Here is a 22,500-nt window from a genome sequence, read left to right on the forward strand (position 1 = left end):
TTAACTTTATGATCTCTGTACTTATATGATAAACAAATTACTTCATGATTGGCTGAGATTGGCTCGTTTGTACGATTTTTATTACTCACTCGTTGTGAAGGATCGCTTAACTCACTCGTTCGTTTACGCGATCCTTCACAACTCGTGAATAAAAATCGTACGCACTCACCAATCATGAAGTAATCTGTATATCTCTGAAAACTTGAACTCGATATTTAACAGTTATTCCATGAGTGCGCGTTGGATATGAAATGATAGATAACCAACGAGGCGCGTAGCGCCGAGTAGGCTATAATCATCTACCAAAATATAATCATCTACCAAAATTATACCCCAAAATATAGAAAACTAGACTACAATAAAAATAAAAAGGGCAAAAAATCACGCATATGCTTGCTGTGTTTGTAGATCATGGTATAATGGCTTATAACCCATGATGGCTTAGCCAATCAAAACTCTCGAATTGCATTATCCAATGATCCAGTTTTTAACAAACCTGATTATCTCTGAGCAATAATGCTTTGAAAATTTACAAATGATGCATGGGATCATTAGTGCATTTGACACCCAAGAATTTATCGGTTTCTGATGGCTAATGACTGGTTCGCCATAAAAGCTAAAAGGCTTAAATCTGGAGATTGAACTAAGTTTAACAAGTTCTTGTACCATTTGAAGTCAATTTGTGAATTAGTCAATATCAAAAATACAATAATACTCATTGTTTGTCCCTCTAAAATTCTGCATGATTTAAGGCCGGTTTACACGGTACGATTTGTCGGCCGGTTGTGTAATTTTTCCGCTGAAGATCTTCCCGTTGTCCTTTTAGTATCCGCCATTTTGAACGCTTCAATTTGTTAAGTATTCATGCGCAGTACCCACTCGCATACCCTTTGATTCACATGACAGTCGGCCCGACTCAAAAAAATTTGTTGCACTGCTACAGATGTTTTGAATCGGACCGATTTTCATTTCTATGAATCAGTCGTTCATCGCAAGATTTGCGCTCCGACGCCGTCGGGCTGATAAATCAGGTCGACAAATCGCACCGTGCAAACCGGCGTTAACCCTTAGACGTCCAAACCGGCCAGACTAACGCCAGCCGACTTTACTCGTCAATGGGGAACCCCTGGGAGTCAATGGGTTAAGCGTTGTTTCCAGTTTCTCTTGGGACCATTGTTAGTCCCAAGAGAAAATAAAGACAATGCTTATGCAAAATTTGGGAGGGACAAACAAAGAGTATTATGGTATTTTTCAATTTTGATATTGGCTTATAGCATGATGCCCTCTGTCAGTAACAATGACGTCAGCAAAGATTCCCTAATGCCGAGTCCTGTGCGACCCACTGTTAGACCCCATTTACACGGATCCGGACAAATTTGTGCACGGACAAAAACTTGCACGGTTCCACCTTGCGTTCACACGGGAACGGTGGAACTGGACGAATTTTTGAACGGCTATTTATTTTTGGTTGCTAAGCAAAGAAGTTTCAAGGTCGCAATTTTTCACTTCCATAAAGTAACATTTCCCTCTGTTTTAAATCAAATTTCACAAAAACAAAAAGCACGATACTTTTTAGTTTGTTTAGGATTGTCTTTGTTGAAGCTTCCTGCCGCCTCGGGGGAATTTGTCCTTGTCGTTATCAGGGTATTTTTCCAAAGACATTTTGGTTATATCTTCCTACTTGCTCCTCACTGTCTCCCAGTCAACTCCTTCGCCTGATTCTCCGACTTTGTAGTCTAAAACTACATGCAACAACGCATTTATTTTATCTGTCCACATAACGTTTTTGTCTGCCGCCATGTTTGATTTGCCGCGTACTTCATCTAGCTACAACGTGATTGGCTAAAAGCATTAGCTAAACCAATCACAGCAGACAGTTAAATAAAGCTACTCAAATGCCGCGACTGATGTCGAAATTTGCACGGATCCATGTAAACACCATTGTGATCTGTAACAGAATTTGCACTGTCCCATATGTAAACAGGCGGTCCAGGTACAAAATTCGTCCGCGCAAAAATTTGTCCGGACCTGTGTAAATATAGCCTTAATTTGCGTTTGATTGCACTTTCAAAAGCAATTACACGTGCGACAGACTGCTATTAACAGCTATGCAGTGTCTTGGATGAGATGATGAATTTAGTCAGCACTTGTCTTCTCGTTAAGGCCATTACAAATATGGGGAAATAGACTTTTTCTGTTTACAGTGAATCACTTTGTCAGTTTTCAACTTAACTAGAGCGGCGCAGAAGTGCTCTACCTATCGAAGAGACTAAAATTAAAGTCAAATTAACATTAAAAAAAGCAGGTAAGTTCACTGATTGTTGGTTTTTGATGAAAAGGGAAACCGAAGTACCGGTAGAGCGCCAAAAGGCTTACGATTGTATGGTAACGGCTCCGATATTTTTAAACATATACGAAACAAAGTGCAAAGAGTGGTAAATCAGTGTAAAAGGTCTACTACTCTAATAAGGTAGAGGCACTAAAAGAGAGCAACGTAGCACGCTGGTGGAGGGAAATCAAAGGTTTGACTGGAGTAAAACAGAGCAATGAATGGTTTCACCAGACGTTGGATGAAAACATTCCTACTGTCGATGCGCTAGCGGAACCGTTTAACACCTTTTTGTATGACCTAACGTCACACTTCACGCCCCTGGAGACGCTCGTCGACATCGCCGTGGAGGTCCCGAGAGAATTTCTAGTTGATTCAAGAACAGCATTCAAGGTATTGCGCGAGATAAAAACAAGAAAATCCAGTGGTCCTGATTGTATCCCTAGTAGAGTGCTGGAACTGTTTGCCTTCGAGTTGGCTCCTGTTATTGCTGATTTGTACAATACATCGCTTGAGCAAGGCGTGGTCCCTAGTCAACTCAAGTCATCTCTGGTTGTTCCCATTCCCAAGACTACGCCTCCTAAAGCAGCCGAAGAAGACCTGCGGCCCATAACTCTCACCCCTCAGCTGGCTAAAATCATGGAGGGTTTCACGCACAACTTGCTATATGAGCAGGTGGTGGACCAACCCGATGACAAACAGTTTGCCGTCTGCGGCAAATCTATGACACACGCTTTAGTTTATTTAGTTTATTGTATTCTAGAACATTTAGATAAGGGTGCTTGCTATGTTGTTAGGTGTATTTATTTCTAGTGACCTTTCCTGGAATAAGCACTGCGAACATGGCCTTGCAAGACCTAATAAGCGTTTATACGCATTGAGAGTGTTAAGGAAATGTGGCGTGGCCTGGTAGGACTTGGTTCAAGGGTACTGTAGCCTGGTTAGATCAGTTATTGAATGTGCAGCACCCGTCTGGCCTTCCGGCTTATCTGAGCAAAACCCTTGAATCGATACAAAAGAGGGCATTTAACATCATTTTCCTTGGGCTGCCATATGATGTAGCCCTTAGCCGTCCAGGCTTGCTGCCCCTCAGTCAACGGCGGGAAAAATCGTGCCAAAAGTTAATGAAGAATTTCCGGGATAAAGGTTTTCTTTCAAACATAATACCCATTCCCCCCGAAACCCACCACGGGTATTTTCTTCGCTCTGGCTCTGTTGTTAATAGCGGTGTTAAAGTAGTTGCCAGGACTTAACGAAACAATTTTTGTACTTATAAATATCAATAATATAGTTGCTGGTGCCCTTGTATTTCAGCTGTAGCAGCAAGAGAGGTAGATAAACTGATCAATCAATCAATCAATCAATCAATCAATCAATTAGAAAAGCTGAAAGCCACATAGGACGTTGATTCTGGGAATCGCGCCCACTGCGTCGATCCCGCAATATGTCTGCTCGCACGTTTACACGCTTCTAACGTCCGCCCAAACTGATTGGAAATGTGATCCATTTTAACACGGCCACAAACAAAAGGAAAGTGAAGACATTTATCCAAACATTCTCGTCGTTTCTCTGTTTGTTCTTTTTTACTTATCTCTCCCCTTGTACGTCATTTGAGCAACAAAAAAATGAAACAAAAATTGAAGAGTGAAACAGACTGACTATTTATTTACCTCTGACAGGCTGTCATCATCAAATTGAAACGATGTTCTTTCTGGTCTCGGCCCAAACATCTCCCTCAGCTTCTCCTTAAAGAATAAAACAATAACGATGACAATGATAATAATACCAATAATTACGATTTGGATCAGTGAGGTGAGTGGACTAGTCTCAACAGTGCAGGTACTTAACAATTATTTTACGAGGGCGCACTGGATATGAAGCGATAGATAACGCGCCGAGTTGGTTATGAACATTTCATATCCAACAAGCCCGACTAGAATAATTGTTTTATTAAAAACTCCAGGATCAACAACTGTTCCACCAAAGCATCGATTTCTGCCTCGGTCAACTCCGTTCCAAAACGGCTTTTGCCGGCCGTTTTTTTTCTCGCAGAGCTGAAAACATGTTTCCAGCTCGCTTTATTGCTGACGCATTTTTGACTATATTATGTACAGCAGGTATATGAACTGATAGCCTGTGTCCGGAGGGCCGAAACAAGGCTAAGACTTTTTTGAATGGCAAAAGTCAAGCCTGGCTTTGTATTTTATTGCGGATTATTGTTAATGGCTTTTAAAATACTGGGCCCAGATGGCTTGATAGCACAGTGATATAAGCACAGCTCAGTGAAACCGCAGGGTACATCACTCCATTCCAAGCCTAGGTATTTCCAAGTATATATAATTGCTTGAGTTGTTTCAGCATTTAAGCAATAGAGGACGCACGAGTGGGAGAGTTGGGAGAATTCGAGACAGTTATGCAAACCCAAGACGCAGTCGAGGGTTTGCATAAATGTCTCGAATTCTCCCAACTCCCCCTCGTGTTTAGATGAGGCTATGGAAACACGAAAAAAAGTCCTCTATTGCTTTTATAAAATATTCCTCAAAGATAATTCGACAAATGAAGGAAATGCTGGTTTTTTACTTCTTGATTGAAACAGATTTTCTTGATACACGCTCATATTTCCAACCAGCCAATCAAAACGCGCATCTGACAATACATAACCAATCAAAATTAGTGTGATGTCACAGCCGTGTTCCATACTCTCACCTAAACACAGCTATTGACCAATGCGGAGAGTGCGTGTACTATCCTAATTATTTTATAAAACAAAGTAGAAGATGCGACATAACAAAATAGCTAATGCGAGATGCGAGATGAAAAATACGGCATAAAATAGAAAATGCGAGATGCAGGGTAAAAAGTGCGACATAACAAAATAGATAATGTGAAATAAAGAAATTTAAAGGTTTTCTCTAAATTAAGGACCTGGGAATCGAGGAGTGGGGAACGGGAAATCCCTACAATGGAAATTTCGAAATGAGGATAAAGGAGCCCAGTGGAAATTTTATTAAAGGTGTGACAATGATCTTCGGAATTGAGGTTTAATAGCAGCTTGCATGTGCAATAAACAAATCACCAGCATCAAACCTTCAAGTGCGTGCTTTTTGACCTAAGACAATAAAAATTCAGGCTTAAACCCACTGTCGCTTTTAAAACTGCGCGACAGTGCAGCTGGTGAGCAAGATGGAGAAGTAACTTTGCAGTCGGCTTGCCTTGCCTGTCGAGTTTTCCCCGGCCTATTTGCTGCCTTAGAGCCTCTTTTAGGGTAGTAACAGTGAAAAGCTTAATAAAATTTGTCATCGAAAAAAAACCTTGTCTTTATGTTAAAACAAATTCAGTGGAAAATGACATTTTACTGATTTGTGATGCAATTATTTATCTTTCGCGGCAGCGCTCTGTTTTGCGATGCTGATCTAATCACTTTCAAGATCCACGATCCATAGGCAGTTTTATAGGGTGAGAAGCTTGCTGAATCGGCGGTCAACGCATAGAAACGCCTGCGCAGGAAAACGAAATGATAGTTCTTTTAATGTCTGTAGTAAACCTTTATTTTTTCCATGGACGGACCAGTTAAAAAGTATTAAGTCCCAAGGACAAAATAATAGTGTCTTTTTCTGTAATCAGACTAGGTCTGATAGACAACGAAAACGCTGATCAATATATAGTTCTTTTTGCCGGTTTGCGCAGGCCTTATCGATTTGCAAGGTGTTGTGGCGCGCGGGCTTTTGAGTTGGATATTTAAATTTGTAATTAGGGTTGCGATACACGTGTAACGGCCATTCACCCGGCCGGTAAACTCTGCCGAAATATAGGTGAAAAGGAAACGTGTCTTGTTTCTCTTCATTTGTATGAGTTTATATTTTAAAAGTTTGTAACAGAACGATAATTTCGTAACCATAGACAGGAAATCCTCTAAGAGGCCATGGGGCTTAGAGGATGAGGATACCCCTGACTGATTGAATTTACAGGTCGAACACGGTAATTTTACTTCCCTAACAAGCCTAACAGGTTAAGGTCGAGAGTTTTGGGAAACATTTCGAGATTCAACTGATTCTTTCTTTTTAAAAGCGGTGTTAAAACGTTTGACATTCTGGAGTGTTTTGATCCTTAGAGGCACAGAATTCCACAGTTTTGGGCCCTGAGATAATTTATCGTAAATTGTGAAAGAGTCATATACAGACTTGAAATCTACGAATATAGCTTACCTACATAGATAGATAGATAGATAGTTTATTCACCTTAAAAACTTGCAGCCAAAAGCTGAATTGCGGTAAGGCTTACAAATACAAAATTTACAACTGCGCTTAACTACAAACTAATTATAGGACTTATCTCCTTCAAGGAGATATCTCCTTCAAAACCGAGCTGTTATTGTCAATATCACAAGACTGATGTCAAGTCTTCTAACAAACCACTCTTTTACGTCTAAACGTTCTTGACATTTATACCCTTAATGCTCTTTAAGTTGGATCTTTTATGTACAACTATCACAGCAAATTGTGGCAGCAGTTATTTGAAAGTAAGTTGACAACAGGAGCTGGAACTCACAGTTAAGGTCCACAGAGTCCTACAGGCCTCATATCCGTGGGACCCTTAGATGCTTTTACGATAAACGTCCACTGAAGTTAATAGGCTGATTTAGCAACAGAACGGGAACGTCAGTGGCGTCGTCGCGCGCAGCAAAACTACCAATGAAAATTTAGAAAAGAGAAGAAAAGAGTGGAGTCTACTGTATTGTGAATTCTCATTGGCGTTTTTTCTGCACGCGCCGTCGCCACTGACGTTCCCGTTCTGTTGCTAAATCAGCCTAATATCTGTCGGGCGGGTTGGTATCTGGATAGGAGACCATCGAATTATACTTACACCATGGTTTTTCGTTGACGCCATATGTATCGTAATGACCTTTTTTCAATCGCAATACTCATATTTAACGGAATCCTGAGCATTCATCACTTTAGGAGACATACTATATACTCTCTAACATGCCCCCATCTCTTATAAGCCCTCCCCGCTATAGCCTCAAGTTCTGCATAAGCCCCCATCCATTCCCCTTGAATTTTGCTCTTCAGTGATCAGCAAGAATTGGGATTAAGACGGTGTGGTGTGCTTCTCATGGAAAGGAGGGAAAGTAGTGTCATCAGATGAAGTGGATTTGCCCAATAGGTTACGGTTAAGGTTTGGGTTAGGGTTAATCAATAATCTTTCTTTATGCTCCAAACAAGGTTAAGGCTTTTTTGAAGAGCAAAATTCAAGCCTGGGTTTGTATTTAATCGCGGATTATTGTTAATTGGCTTTTGAAATGCTGGGCCCAGATGGCTTGACAGCACAGCTCAGTGAAACCGCACGGTACGTCATTGCAGACTTCCAGTCCAAGCCTGGGTATTTCCAAGTGTTTATAATTGCTTGAGTCGTTTCATTTGACAGCTAGGATCTGTCATTTGAACAAATCTGTACTTGTCCGAATGTCCAATCATACTCATACTTTCCATCAGTACGACTACTACCACGAACCGCCCCCCCCCCCCCCACCCACCATTTTATTTACTTTGCTCCCAGCTCCATATTCACATTCTTGTTACCTGTGAAAGCGATTCCCATTCAATCTTGTTTCTTGACTTTGGCGCACTTTCCACTGACTCTTCCTTTTTGATGAGCTTTCCATCCGTATGATTTTCCTTGAAAACGACACCAGAACTTTCCAGCTAATGAGACATTATTACACATGAGAACTCGTCTAAAGATAGCTTGATCTGTAAAAATGCCGTTACATAGACCTAGTGCTGGAGTTGTTGGGTCATGATTATGGGTTCCTGACCCATGGTGTTAACTGATGTATGGTATCGAGAACAGCAGTAAACTAGAATAAAAAAGGTGCTGGAAACAAGGTTTGTCCATCTTCAACGAATATGTCAGCAGGCTTTTTGAGGAGTCGTTGTCGCCTAAAGTATGTTTGGTTGTCAAGGTTGCGCGGTGCACATAAAACGACAGATAAATCTGTTCGTAAAATTGGACGTGTTTAGAACATGAAATGGCGAAATGACGAAATGGCAAAATAAATCCACATATGTTCGCGCAGGTTCCCCGAACTGACGCAAATTAATCACTGAATCAGTGCAAAAGAAAACAGCTGTACTTGAAAGTAAAAAATATAAGCGAAATTTTGAATAAAAAACGTCTTACCTCGTTTTATTGTAAGGCTTTTTGCCTTCTGTGTGGTTTTTGCAAGGCTTTATACGATTTTCAGTAAGTTCATGGTCGTTTCTAGCGTCGGTGTTTTTCCTCCGTATCTATATTTATAACCCAAGATCGGAAACTCCGATGCTGCAATCGGAAAGATAAGCTGCTGTAAATTCCACTAGAAAGCTCAAATCAACCCAAAATTCCACTCAGACCAAGGCCGATAGTGCTGCTATATATTTCAATCCTCATATCAGACAAAGGTTGACTAAAATGAATTGAAAAGTCGCCAAAACTGGCTGATTTTGCTTTCTTCCCATATTGAATGCACGAAACGGTTGAAAAACACCTTACTCACCGGACCCAAGTTCAGTTTTGTTGCACACCGTGTGGGTCACGGCGCTTTGGCCTCACAGGAAAGCACTAAGCAGTCCGGAGGAGGCTCAGGGAAATCCGATGTTTTAAAGATGTTTCGGAAACAAAACATAAACAATCAGCGCGTTTTACAGAGTAAATACGGAGTTTAAGATCTACGACGCGACGGTAACGAAAACGTCATTTAAAATTGCAAGTTCAGGTTTATTACTCTTTTTCGTCATTATGTCGGCTTGTCTTACTTCTAAAAACTAGAGTAACTTTCCAGGAACTGAATTATGAGGTGCGGTGTTGAAGCTACGACAGAAAATTCAAATTCGCTGCCTTGCGTTCACGTTCTCCGTAAAACTTGAGAATTGGTCATTTCACGTCGCAGATTTGCCGAAAACGTGAAAGGAAATGTACAAAAATGAAAACTGCACGTGCAGAGCGTGCAGAGCTATTGTTTTTGCTCATTAAGTATGCAAAATGTGTGACGTTTTCGTTGCCGTCGCGTCGTAGATCTTAAACTCCCTATTGTCACTGAGACCAAAACACCGTAGCCCACCCGGTCGTCAAGGTGTTTTTCTACCGTTTTGTGCACGCAACATCGGAAGAAAGCCTCCCCGGAAAGCAATATTATCCAGCCTAGTTCGGTGACTTTTCAATTCCATTCCGTAAACTTTTGTCTGATATGAGGATTGAAATATATAGTAGCACTATCGTCCTAGGTCTGAATGGAACTTTGGGTCGATTTAAGCTTTTTGGTAGAATTTACAGCAGCTTATCTTTCCGACTGTTGCATCGGAGTTTCCAGCCTTGGGTAAATATATAACATAGACGCTAAAAACGACCAGACTTACTGAAAATCGCATAAAGCCTTACAAAAACCACACATAAGGAAAATATAAGGTAAAACATTTTTCTTCAAATTTTGGCTCATATTTTTCACTTTCAAGTACAGTTGTTTTCTTTTTCATTAATTCAGGGATTGCGAACTAGTAGCAGACATAAAACAATTTTAAAGTTGAAACACACAGTTTTGAGTTTGCTATACATGTTTCGGATGACCAACGTCTGTTTTTCGCAAGAGCACCTACACAGGCCTTTTTACCAACTTTCTCAGTTTTGCACCTTTCCCCTACAAATTGGGGTTAATACGAACGTTGGTGGACAGGACTTTTAAAATCATGAATAACACCTGGTCGGCTTCCACAACAACATTAAGGAGCTTACCAACATTCTGGGAAAGAATCAGTTTCCATCCAGTCCTGTAAACAGCACTGTAAAACATTACCTTAGCAATTTATTTTCCGCACTTTGCGCGCTTCCGTGGAAACCAGTTCTAATGAAATTCGCACGCACTACAGTGTATTACAAATTACCTTTTGTTGGCCCCTTCTCGACTTATGTTCAACACAGAATCAAGCGTTTAACCCAACGCTACTGTAAGAACTTAGTCATCAAGTTAGTGTTTGCCCCATGCAAGATCAAGAACTTATTTAGTGCCAAAGATGCCATCTCTAATTTATAACGATCCCGTGTCGTCTACAAATTTTCTTGCACAGGCTGTAGCGCCTGTTATGTTGGTGAGACAAACCGACATCTTGCTACACGCGTTCGTGAACATTTAACATCCGATAACAACTCACACTCATGGGTCAGAAACATGCAGAGATTTGTGCTCAGAGAGTTGCTTTTCAATCCTTGACACCGCTTCCACGCCTCTTCAACTGAAAATCACGGAGGCCTTACACATATGTTCGGAAAACCCCTCATTAAACAAGCAAGTTCATCATGTTAATTTAACACTTACATTTTAATTTTTCCGTGTTAAATACCCATTGCTTTTTCTGTCATTGTATTTTCTAGTGCCCCATATTCACGTTGTTATTTAGTATTCATACTTCCTATTTAGCTGTCTTTTATATCATACCGACTTGCGGTTCATTTGTATTCGCAACTGACGATGGATATTGATCATGCGAAACATGTATTGCAAACTCAAAACTGTGTGTTTCTACTTCAAAATTAATTCAGGGATTAATTTGCTTCAGTTTGGGGAACCAGTGCTAATATATATGGATTCACTTTGCCATTTCGCTATTTCGTCATTTCATGTTTTAAACACGCCCCATAAACTTTTCACGAAATAAACTTCACTCAAGCTTTATTTATTCTTAAGTTGCATAGTATGGAATGCCATAACTGTCTTATGATACTTTTGGTCACGATATTCGGTGCTTAAATAACTATATTCAGTGGTCATTTCATTATACGGGGTGGTTTATTCGTTCAGTGTTCACTTCATTATATTCGGTGTTTATTTCACTATACTCGGTGATTAAATCATCCAATTCGGTGGCTCCGACAACTGGTGAACACTTCATTATCTTCGGTCCTACCAACATTATACTCGGTGGTACAATCATTATCTTCGTTGCTCTTTTCGTTATGACCGTCACCAGGCTCCCAACAAACACTATTGGAGGTAAATCACCCCAATTCCCACTTATCTTCTAATCTGAAAATGGCGGAAATGACAGGATTTTCAAGTTCACGTCATAGCTCAACACCTTAGAGTATCTCCATACACCCTTAAGAGAAGGATGGCAAAATACGGTCTTTCTAGTTCACGATCAGATCGTTCCAGCAAAGTCAATTCTTCCCACTAAAGACTCGGAGTCAGATTGTTCCACTCAAAAATAAATGTCTCACAGTCCCTTCTGTGCCCCGGGGTGGGAGGGTGGGGCTACTCCCAGAAAAATTGGGAGGGGGAGTGTGACCCGCTTCCTGGAACCCTTACCCTGTTTTGATACCCTATTTCAGACCTATTTCAGATGTTACATGGTTGGCGTAATAATTTGAGCAGGGCTTCTGCTGATGGTCAACTCGCCTAATGGCGAAAATGTAGCTTCTTCTAAAAAACACCGAATTTAAGACTTGAGTGCACAATCCATACCGTATCTCAGAAAATCTCTCAAAATCGATACCAAAACGGCTAAAAACCCATACCCTTTGGAGTCGTGCATACCTATATAGCCCATATAAGGGAGTATCCCCCCTTCCAAAAAAAAAAAAATCCGGGCTTCTGAGTTAATCCAATCACTGCTTTGGTCACGCAAGCGAGACGAGGGGAGAACGGTGATAGAGCGAGATATCTCGCTACCAGGGACTGTGAGCAGTCTAACTTGAAAAAAGACAAGACTACATTCTTATCCAATGAATATGTAAAAAAAAATCCTGCTCAATGCATGGTCTAGTTGATAGAAAAAGTTAATACAAATGCTCTTTCGTTGCTGACTGTATTCGAACTTTTCGATTTTCGCTATACAAATACTCTAGGAAAAATCGTTCCTTATTTATTTATTTATGGGCTAATCCCATATGAACCATGTGAGCGTTAGCCCTACACTCTATTCAGCCCTACACTCTATTCAGTTAACTCTGTTTGGGATATAAGTGCTACACGGCCAACGTTTGCATAAACGTAACCTTTCCTTGTACTTGTACATGTCCATTGCCGTGACTTTAACATCTTCACTTCCCACGGCCTGCTCCCGTCTGACCTTGTAGCTCAGTCGGTCGAGCGGCGGAGATCTAACCCGAAGGTCGTGGGTTCAATTCCCACCTTGGTCAGAGTTTTTCTCTGTCCTTGTGTGGGCCCATTTCCATCTGTAGGGCTAACGCTCACATGGTTCATATGGGATTGAAATCAGCACTTCACATTACACTCTATTCAGTTAACTCTGTTTGGGATATAAGTGCTACACGGCCAACGTTTGCATAAACGTAACCTTTCCTTGTACTTGTAATATTCGATCAGTTGGGTCGCTAATATTCGATCAGTTGCACTGATATATCGATCAGTTGTGTCGCTAATATTCGATCAGTTGTACTGATTTATTGATCAGTTGTGTACCTAATATTCGATCAGTTGGGTCGCTAATATTCGATCAGTTGTATTGATTTATCGATCGGTTGTGTACCTAATATTCAATCAGTTGTGTCGCTAATATTCGATCAGTTGTACTGATTTATTGATCGGTTGTGTACCTAATATTCGATCAGTTGGGTCGCTAATATTCGATCAGTTGTATTGATTTATCTATCGGTTGTGTACCTAATATTCGATCAGTTGTACTGGTTTATCGATCAGTTGTGTCCCTGATATTCGATCAGTTGTGTCGCTAATATTCGATCAGTTGTACTGATTTATCGATCAGTTGTGTACCTAATATTCGATCAGTTGGGTCGCTAATATTCGATCAGTTGTGTTTAGCCTGTCAACCCCTTTTAACCTGAAACTGTGAAATGTGTGACATAATTAAATTTTCGATAGAAATGCGGAGGTAGATTTTGCACTCAACTAATTGAGAAGGAAATGATGCCCTTATACATTCAGACGAACATTTCGCAGTTAATTAATCGCGAAGTCACTGATTCCCTCATACACTCAGACGAACATTTCGCAGTTAATTAATTGCGAAGTCACTGATTCCCTCCGCATATATTCAGACGAACATTTCGCAGTTAATTAATCGCGAAGTCACTGATTCCCTAATATATTCAGACGAACATTTCGCAGTTAATTAATCGCGAAATCACTGATTCTCTTATATACATATATGTACAAAGCGAATATTCGAGGTTAGTTAACGGCGAAATTTGGATCTGCTATATGTACCTAACATTCGATCAGTTGCACTGATTTATCGATCAGTTGTGTCGCTAATATTCGATCAGTTGTACTGATTTATCGATCAGTTGTGTACCTAATATTCCATCAGTTGTACTGGTTTATCGATCAGTTGTGTACCTAATATTCGATCAGTTGCACTGATTTATCGATCAGTTGTGTACCTAATATTCGATCAGTTGTATTGATTTATCGATCGGTTGTGTACCTAATATTCGATCAGTTGTACTGGTTTATCGATCAGTTGTGTCCCTGATATTCGATCAGTTGATCGATCAGTTGTGTCGCTAATATTCGATCAGTTGTGTTAAGCCTGTCAACCCCTTTTAACCTGAAACTATGAAATGTGTGACGTAATTAAATTTTCGATAGAAATGCGGAGGTAGATTTTGCACTCAACTAATTGAGAAGGAAATGATGCCCTTATACATTCAGACGAACATTTCGCAGTTAATTAATCGCGAAGTCACTGATTCTCTCATATATTCAGACGAACATTTCGCAGTTAATTAATCGCGAAGTCACTGATTCCCTAATATATTCAGACGAACATTTCGCAGTTGATCGCGAAATCACTGATTCCCTAACATCTTCAGACGAACATTTCGCAGTTAATTAATCGCGAAGTCACTGATTCCCTGACATGTTCAGACGAACATTTCGCAGTTAATTAATCGGGAAGTCACTGATTCCCTAATATATTCAGACGAACATTTCGCAGTTAATCGCGAAATCACTGATTCCCTTACTTCTTCAGACGAACATTTCGCAGTTAATTAATCGCGAAGTCACTGATTCCCTGACATGTTCAGACGAACATTTCGCAGTTAATTAATCGGGAAGTCACTGATTCTCTTATATACGTATATGTAAAAAGCGAATAATTCGAGGTTAGTTAACGACGAAATTTGGATCTGCTATATTAGAAATCATGATATTTAGATAATTTCTCTATAGATATAATTCATTACAAAATTTTTACTTATATTAATTCCCGCACGTAGGCGAGTTTGCACGTTGGCGAGTTGACCCGTATTCCTTTTAAAATGCTACGACATTTTTTTCTGACGTACACAACAATCTTAAATCATGTCGTGAGCCTGTCGTAAGCCGTTGTCGCATAATACGTTTGTATTGGGTGCTACCTCATGAAATTCGGTGTTTATGTCCTTTGCACGTTTGGGGATCTCGACACTTCCTCACCACTATTTGTCCTTTGATGATGCTAAGTAGCTGAAGGGCACCATGAAGAAGGTGAGCACCGAATTTCACGAGGTAAGTACCCAATATCATGACCAAACGTATTATAAGACAAAAATTTGGTTTTATCAACGAAGTTGATAATTAGGGCCCTTCATACGAGAGAAAATAAGCCGTAGCTTACTCTGGCCGCGGCTTTACATAAGACGCAAACACCCCGTATAAATGGTACAAAATCTACGTTCACGGCTTTCTCAAGCCGTGGCTTATCCTGGCCTGGGAGTTTCAATGATACTCGTATAAGTATTTCCTTTCGCGTATTATGTACGCCGCGGCCAGAGTAAGCCGCGGCTTATTTTGTCTCGTATAAACGGCCCTAATATGTGTGAGCGTCGTTCTAAAAACCCGTGCCGTAAAAAGTTAACGAAAACGTATGTATGTATGTATGTGTGATTTACATTATGTAAATTGGCCACAGTACAGAGATTCTAAAAGCTGACGTTTCGAGCGTTAGCCCTGACGTTCGAATACTACTTCCCCACCGACGCAGACAAAAACTACCCCTTTCATTTATGTATTATAAGACAGTTAAGGCGTTCCATAATTTTTTGTATTACCTTCGTATTAAGCTCTTTCATCCTACGTCCTTCCTTTGAGTTGAGTTTTGTAAAACCATTACCACTTTTGAAATTATATTCTCCAAATTTTTCGCCGAAGTGGGATCTTTCTTGTGAGGTTTTCCAGCATTTTCCAACATCATTCGCCATCTTTCTTTCAGAGACAGTTGCCCTGATGCCACATGCAACGGTTATCGGCGGTTGTGGCTAAAAGGGATGGAGTTAACTCAGAGCCATCCTCGGAGACCCAGGGGCAGATCGCGAGGTAAGGGAAGTGTAAACGGGCGAAACAAAATGGCGACGAAGAAAAGCATAGTAAGGGAGTAGCTGAGGCTCAGTAGCTGATAATCTCTATTTGACAGCTCGTCAAATTTAAGCCAATCAGCATGCGACTCCCAAACACATCAGGGAATACCCCCCAACAAACAAAGGAGACTTTTGTCTGATTGGTTGATGGTTTTTATTGAACCCAGGTTTTTTCACACGCGCGCGCGCGAAGTAACAAACAAGATAGCGGCCAAAGATGTCTTGTTCGATCACTTGCTGCAGGGATTTTTATGGCAGCAGCGACGTATACACGTTTTCTTCTTTCGGAATAGTGGTATTTCAGTGGTAGAAGCTGTTTTCTATCAAGTCTTTCACTTTCGCGCGATCGATTTTTCGTCCGTGGCTTCATGCACTGTAAGCACAATTGATTTGGGCAGATTGCCGAGTTAAAATGTTCCTGAATGTTGTCATAGATCGATTGAGGTGTTTGTTCAGCCGAGGCCGTGCTGTCAAGTCTGCTAAGGTAAGATTCGCTGTTCCTTTCGTTTTGTATGCAATCTCAAGCCAATATAAGCTAGCGCAGCCCATTAAATGTTCTTTAAAAAATTAATGTATTTTACCTTCCTTCTTGTCCACGGAAACCTTACAAGAAATGCCAGCGTTATTAACGCCTTCTTCTTCTTTTCCAGTTCCCATATTTTAACTACTAGTTACAATTAGCAACGTGAATGGAGGATTTACTAAGTCGCCATGGAGTGAAATCGGAGGGTAGATAATAAGGGTACTGTAGTAACCTATAGGTAGTTGATGAATGTGCAAGCTATTGTTATTTCCTATTTTTCTGAGCCTTTTAAATTCGCTGGTTTTTCAGGAAAAATTAACTATTTTTGTGCTCATGGCTTGAGAAAACTGTAGCAAGCTTGTGTTTCATGTTGATTTAAAAGCAATAGTTTTGAACCTCTCAATGATGACTTCAAATGCTGCAATTTTGTTCCTACTTTTAGGTAACAAAAAACACGATTTTCTCATTTTTTGACCATTTTACCCACTTTACACCCTGTAAATAGCAATTTGTTTAAATTATATATTATTTGGAGGGGAAACCTCTGCAACATGGCCCACTGAAACACTGTAGGGAAGATATTGTTTACCTATTGTCATTAATGTGCCAACCAGAGGCTCACTCGCTGTTGAAACAAAGGGTCTTTTGTTCCTGTGGTTTGCACATCAATGCTTGTCAACAATTATCTTCCCTATTATCTACATGTAGATGAACTTCAAACTCACATTAGCTCTGAACTACCAAGATTTATTAACTTTAAATTTAACGAAAACTAAATATCTTATCTTCAATCCTCATCAGAAAGTAAATTTCAACTTACTTCCTTCATTAACTTTAGCTGGTCAATGCCTTGAGCAAGTTTCAATCTTTAGATACTTGGGTATGATATCTATATTGGCCATCACCTTTCCTGGAATGATCATATTCATTATATTTGTAACAAAGTTAAATAAATTTATATTAACATCATCATTACGGTTAAGCAATGTCAGTAAACATTGTTTAATCAGGATCTATTATTCGGTTATTTAGCCAGTTACTGTATGGCTGCATATTGCAGGGTATTAATTATGAAAACCCATTGTCACAGCTTATAAAATTGCAAAATAAAGTTATTGGAATCATCAATGATGTTTCCCTACCCCACATTGTTTTCTTAGGTCTATTGAAATTTCATGATATTGCTCAAATGTACACATTTATTTATGTATAATTATCTTTGTGGTGATAAGCCATGTAATTTTTTTTCCATATTACTGGTTTCGGAGCAACGTAATAATTCAACTTAGGATGCATCTTTACAGCATTTATTTCTTCATACTATAACCAATATATGTATAAGAAAATTCTGCCTATCCATTATTGGAAAATACTTTTGGAATGACCTTCCTCTTTAAAATCGAAACAGCACATCTAAAATCCCATTTTGAAAAAGCAATTTTTGAACACTATTTTGTGCAGTACTGATTTCCTTACTTGCTGGTATGTGCTCCAGTATTGCTTGTTTAAAAGTCTAAATATTGCAACTGAATGGGATATCCTGCTCTGTAGATTGAGTATGATTTAAAGTTAAGAATATAATCTTATTATTCTTTGTCTGAGATAGTTGTTAACTTGAATATATTCACATTATGGATTACATTCACAGATGTTTTACCTGTTTATGTCATTTTGAAATGATCTTAATAAAGCATTTCAAGCAATATTTACTAGTAAAATGACTTTCAAAAATCAATTTATACTTTCTTGAAAATTCTTGTAAATAAGATGACAAAGTTTGAATACGCTTCCTTTAATGTTGTAATAATAACAGTATATAAATTATTCAAGTGCAACCCTTATAAATTTCTTAAATGGAAAGAGGTAAAGTGCATAATGGTAATTATTATAGCTCTTTTTCAAAGTTAGTTAACAACTTGAACACATTCACAACTAATTGTTTAGGGGATTCTTTCGGGGGGGGGGGGGGGTGGCGTGAAGAGAGGGGCACTTTGTAAGCTTAATACCCAAACAAATAAATAATTTATTTAAAATAGAAATCAGAGTCTTTCTGTTTTTTTAGTACAGTTGACTATATGCAATTTATTTCTAGTGGTGGCATAGTGCATGTGATGTTCTCTGGTTTTAAAATTCCTGTGGTAAGCAGTTTTATGTAAGTGTAAATAGTACTTCGCATCAGATGAGCAAATTTTGTGCAAATAAATAAATAATTTAATTATGAACCATTGTCAATCTCCATGTTTTTCCCTGCAAAATTAGTTTATGATGTATCCACACTGATTGGGATTTTTTAAAATTTATTGCAAAGCATCGAAACCCACTAGGCAAGATATCGCTGGGTAGCATGAAGAAGACGTCCGATCAAGCAACTGGCTCGAAGTGACAGATTTCAATAGGACAATTTGGGCTCACTTTGCTGGTCGCTTGCGCGCGCCTTGCCACTTTTAAATTTAAACTGTTTAAGACGAGATTTTTTTGAACTTCGAGCATTGCGCGGCCAAAAATACCATAATAATCTTTTGCCGCCAGTCAATTTTAGTTGGAATCACGTGTGTTTCGCGCCAGGGAATATTTTGATGGCCGTAATAATCATTTCGACTCACAAAAAGTCCTGTTCCCTGGCTCATTTCTAACCTTTGTCGGAAGGATATGAAGCATTTTGTGGTAGAAAAACCCCTAGGATGCAAATGGGAGATTTGCTTCAGTAGACTTGCCATGAGATGCGAACAATGCCGGCCGTTTGTCACAGAAGTTATGACTGATTCTGACGGTTTGAGACGGTTTAATGTCGATACTATCTTGCCAAATCAATTCATTAAAGGTATGTAATTGTTTTACTTCTATAACCTAAGTTATATCAATAACAATTGATACTTTAAAACTCTGAAATCTCTTTGAAAGGCTGTGTTAAAGCACAATTAGCGTAAGGGTTGAGCGTTAAGCCGGTCGATCGCGAGCTCAACTTGCGTTCTCCAATTCATTGAGCGAGATTTTCCCTTGAGAAAAAAAAGCTCAAACGAGATTATTTGTGAACTTCATGAAACTGCCAACATTTCAAAATGAAGGTTTTGACTTCACCTGTTCTGTTGAAACCGTAATTTTGTTAGTTGTTTCAGCGTAAACGGAATATACATCCTTGAGTTTTTATGCGTTTGGGAATTGAAAATAAAATACACCGTTGTGCGAAACCCATATTACTTACCTCGTTCTTGTCAGGCTACGCCGCAAAAATCTTGTTGTACCAAGGATTGCACGTCTTAATTGAAAGTTTCTAGATGTTCTACACTTGATTTGAGCATTATTTGCTTTAAATGTATTTGAACCGGTTGTCTGATCTCGCCTCAAACTTTCAGGGTAGTGCATTTCTCAACTTTAAACATCGCCCTTTCAGCAAGAGATCTGCTTCCATTTGGTAAGTACTGGATTACTGATCATACTGTTATTTTGAATATCACCTCTGGTGCTTTCACTTTGCATAGTAAAATGCTTTTGAAATCATGAACTTTTCCAATCATCCGCGATTCCTTTGTGGCAGATATAATTGGTTAACGAATTCTTTATGGCAGCACTGTTTATCCGCTTTGTTGTAAGTTCATTGTGTAATGTACCAGACATATGTCACTACAATACAGAACGTTAAAGTGCAAGCTTTTCATTGCTACCTAAATAAACGTGGTTTTATTTTGAACCAGTTGCGTAATTTTAGTTTGAAAATACAACACCTCAATTTGTTTACATAATTGACATTCGAAACCACTTGCGTTCGAGCTTCCTTCACGTGCGAGCGTTCTTCAGCCAGACGGTTGTACTTTTCATATTTGGACAACAACATTCTTTGCCTTGAACATTATTTTTGGAAAGTTCACATCATTTCCAAGAATTTTTATTGCTCAAAAAAGTGAAGGTGATGCCAAAAAACTTAAGTTAGACTGCTGGCGTGTGGAAAGAGCAAAGCTGTTGAAATGTCCTGTTAGATGGTGTTGGAAGATGTACCACTGTAGCAAAAATATGTTCGTTCTGAATTTTCTTGTACCGGAAACAGTCATATATTATTTGTTAACGTCTTTGCTTTGCTCATTAATCCTGGAGTTATATCTGGTTTACGTTGGCTCCTCAGCATTTCACCTAAACGAGTTAGCAGCTTATCTACCACGATGAAATACTCCGCGCCAAGTTTTGTGCAAATATTAGAGTCCTGCCTTCTCTGCCATTATTTTAAAAATTGTACTAAGGCTTATAGGTCTAATCTCCAGTTGTTCACATTCCTGTTTACAATGTATATCTGTCATAAAAGGCAGACTTGTTTTGCTTAATTGAACCACAAAACAGGTTGATTTCCTCCTCCTAATAATTCACTTATCCATGATTTTTGTTTTCCATCACAGGGGCCTCTTTTACAAGATGAATACTCTTCACTGTCTAGATGATGGATAAATTCTAATAAATTCTAAGACAAAAGCAATGGTTTCTGGCGGAAGTTTATGACTATATTGGCGTCTTATTTTCGGAAGTGCTGCTCCTGGACCATACATCTTACTATAAAGTCTAGCTTTTGTTAATTCGTAGTCTGTGCATGATACTTCTTCTCCTCGACTGTTAGTAAACCTGAACATTTGCTTAATTTCCTTATTTGTGTATTGCTTTGCCACACAGTTCAACAGTTCAACCCATTTGGGACTTCCAGGTCTCTCTCTGGAGTAGCTGAGAGCTAAGCCCTCCATGATGTTAGCATTTGCATTCACTTTTCCCTGAATGGAATTTGAAAGAAGTGAACACAATGGCTTGCTCCTTTTACCTTTTACTTCTAGTAAGAAACACCTCCTCAGGGTTCTTGCTAAGTTTTTGAACAGGAGGTAAAAAACAATAAATAGCAGGTAACTTTGTTACCTGTCCCTCTCTCTAAGGGTGTGGGGGCCACGTTGGCCCCTGGTGGGGGTGCAGGGGCAAAGCCCCTGGAGCTCCTGGGTTTCAGTGATTCAAACTGTCTTTTGACATGTCTCGTGGCACTCTTTTTCATGAGCCAATAAAGTATTGTTATAGTCTAAGTCGTCATTTTTATTTATGAAATCAGTTATTGTAATGTACTCTTTTGATAAAATGTTGTAATCAATCTACTGTAGATAAATAAGTTGCTAATGCCAATAAACAAACTTAAATTACTCAGTTTAATTAGTTTTAATTTTCAAATCAAGTTACTATATTCCAACAGCATCCCAGTTTGAGAGTCTTATTCCTAAAGATTGTCAAAGAAAATGTATCTCATGCGACTGCTGATTTTCATTCACCACCGCTTTTCTTACGCTTTGGTTGAAAACCAAATTCCGACAGACCTTTCCGTCGTTTTCCATGCGTGGATGCCATGTTGTAAACCTTTAATAATGGATTATGGGGGGTTTCCCCCGGCTGCAGGAAAAATGGAAAGGAAATATGGTGGACATCGTTTTGAGAAATGAGTTGGCAAAAACAAGCTGGATTGCTTTAAGAAATGGTATATTTTCGAAGCAATAACATGTGCCAGATATCTTCTCAGGATTGGTTGGAAGGGGAAAGGAATATTTTCCCATAAACGCAATGTGATTTCACCATTGAACAGACGAACATTCGTTGGATAATTTCGGTAAATATTTCAATGAAAGAGCCGGTAACACTTACTTCAACAGCCTGTAAAAATAACCGGTTACCGGCTCTTAACAAGAACCCTGCCTCCTAGAGAGTGAGGTTCGCATGTTTACAATCATGTTTCCAAAACATTGCTACAGCCAGTATGCGTGCAAAGTACTGATAGAGGTGAAAAATATTGTCATCTTATTTTTTTATTATCAAAGGTAAAGGAAAAATGTCCTGACGTTGAATTAGTAATAGTTACTGACTCTGATCTGATTATTAGAATGCAAAAAGAGTACTATTTATAGCCTGGATTAGTTTTCTATTTTAGGGAATAATGCATACAGTACAAACTCACATATAAGAACCTAGTACAGGCTGAAATTTGGCATTTTAAAAATACCCAAAAATATAAGAACCTGCAGAGCCTGGCAAAGAAAAAGAGGTACTTTTACAGAAAAATCACCCTCGAGAAAACTCCTGTTATAGACCTAATCGGCTAACTCAATGTTGTACCCAATTCAAACCCTTTGGAAAAAAAACGTTTTGTTTCAGGTATTTCCATATCATTTAAATATGAATGGTACATTATAATGCAAATACAATACACAAAGAATCTTAATCTTGGGAGATTTGAATTGGGTACAACATTGAGTTAGCCGATTAGGTCTATTGTGTATATGTTTTCTTT

At 39.1% G+C, this 22,500-nt stretch overlaps 2 protein-coding genes across 4 annotated transcripts in view; one reads left to right on the forward strand and one right to left on the reverse strand.

Moving 5' to 3' along the window:
- The window catches only part of LOC138015923 (uncharacterized), a 25,977-nt gene extending 10,227 nt beyond the window's left edge, over positions 1-15,750 (reverse strand). The window contains exons 1-3 of one of the 2 annotated variants that reach the window (XM_068863053.1): positions 15,377-15,750; positions 7,909-8,031; positions 4,000-4,074 (exon numbers count right to left, since the gene is read on the reverse strand). In XM_068863053.1, coding sequence (XP_068719154.1) covers positions 4,000-4,074; positions 7,909-8,031; positions 15,377-15,526 — 348 coding nt within the window. In that variant the 5' untranslated portion in view covers positions 15,527-15,750. The remainder of the gene's footprint in view (positions 1-3,999; positions 4,075-7,908; positions 8,032-15,376) is intronic. The other variant, XM_068863054.1, reaches the window with a different exon arrangement.
- A 120-nt stretch (positions 15,751-15,870) lies between these two features.
- Positions 15,871-22,500, forward strand: part of LOC138015082 (uncharacterized) — a 23,142-nt gene continuing 16,512 nt past the window's right edge. The window contains exons 1-4 of one of the 2 annotated variants that reach the window (XR_011125481.1): positions 16,036-16,166; positions 18,298-19,026; positions 19,559-19,617; positions 20,591-21,365. The gene's annotated coding sequence lies outside the window, so the exon portion shown is untranslated. Of the gene's footprint in view, positions 16,167-18,297; positions 19,027-19,558; positions 19,618-20,590; positions 21,366-22,500 lie in introns of those variants that run through there. The other variant, XM_068861998.1, reaches the window with a different exon arrangement.

Source organism: Montipora capricornis, chromosome 9, assembly GCF_036669925.1.
Source record: "Montipora capricornis isolate CH-2021 chromosome 9, ASM3666992v2, whole genome shotgun sequence".
Taxonomy (NCBI): domain Eukaryota; kingdom Metazoa; phylum Cnidaria; class Anthozoa; order Scleractinia; family Acroporidae; genus Montipora; species Montipora capricornis.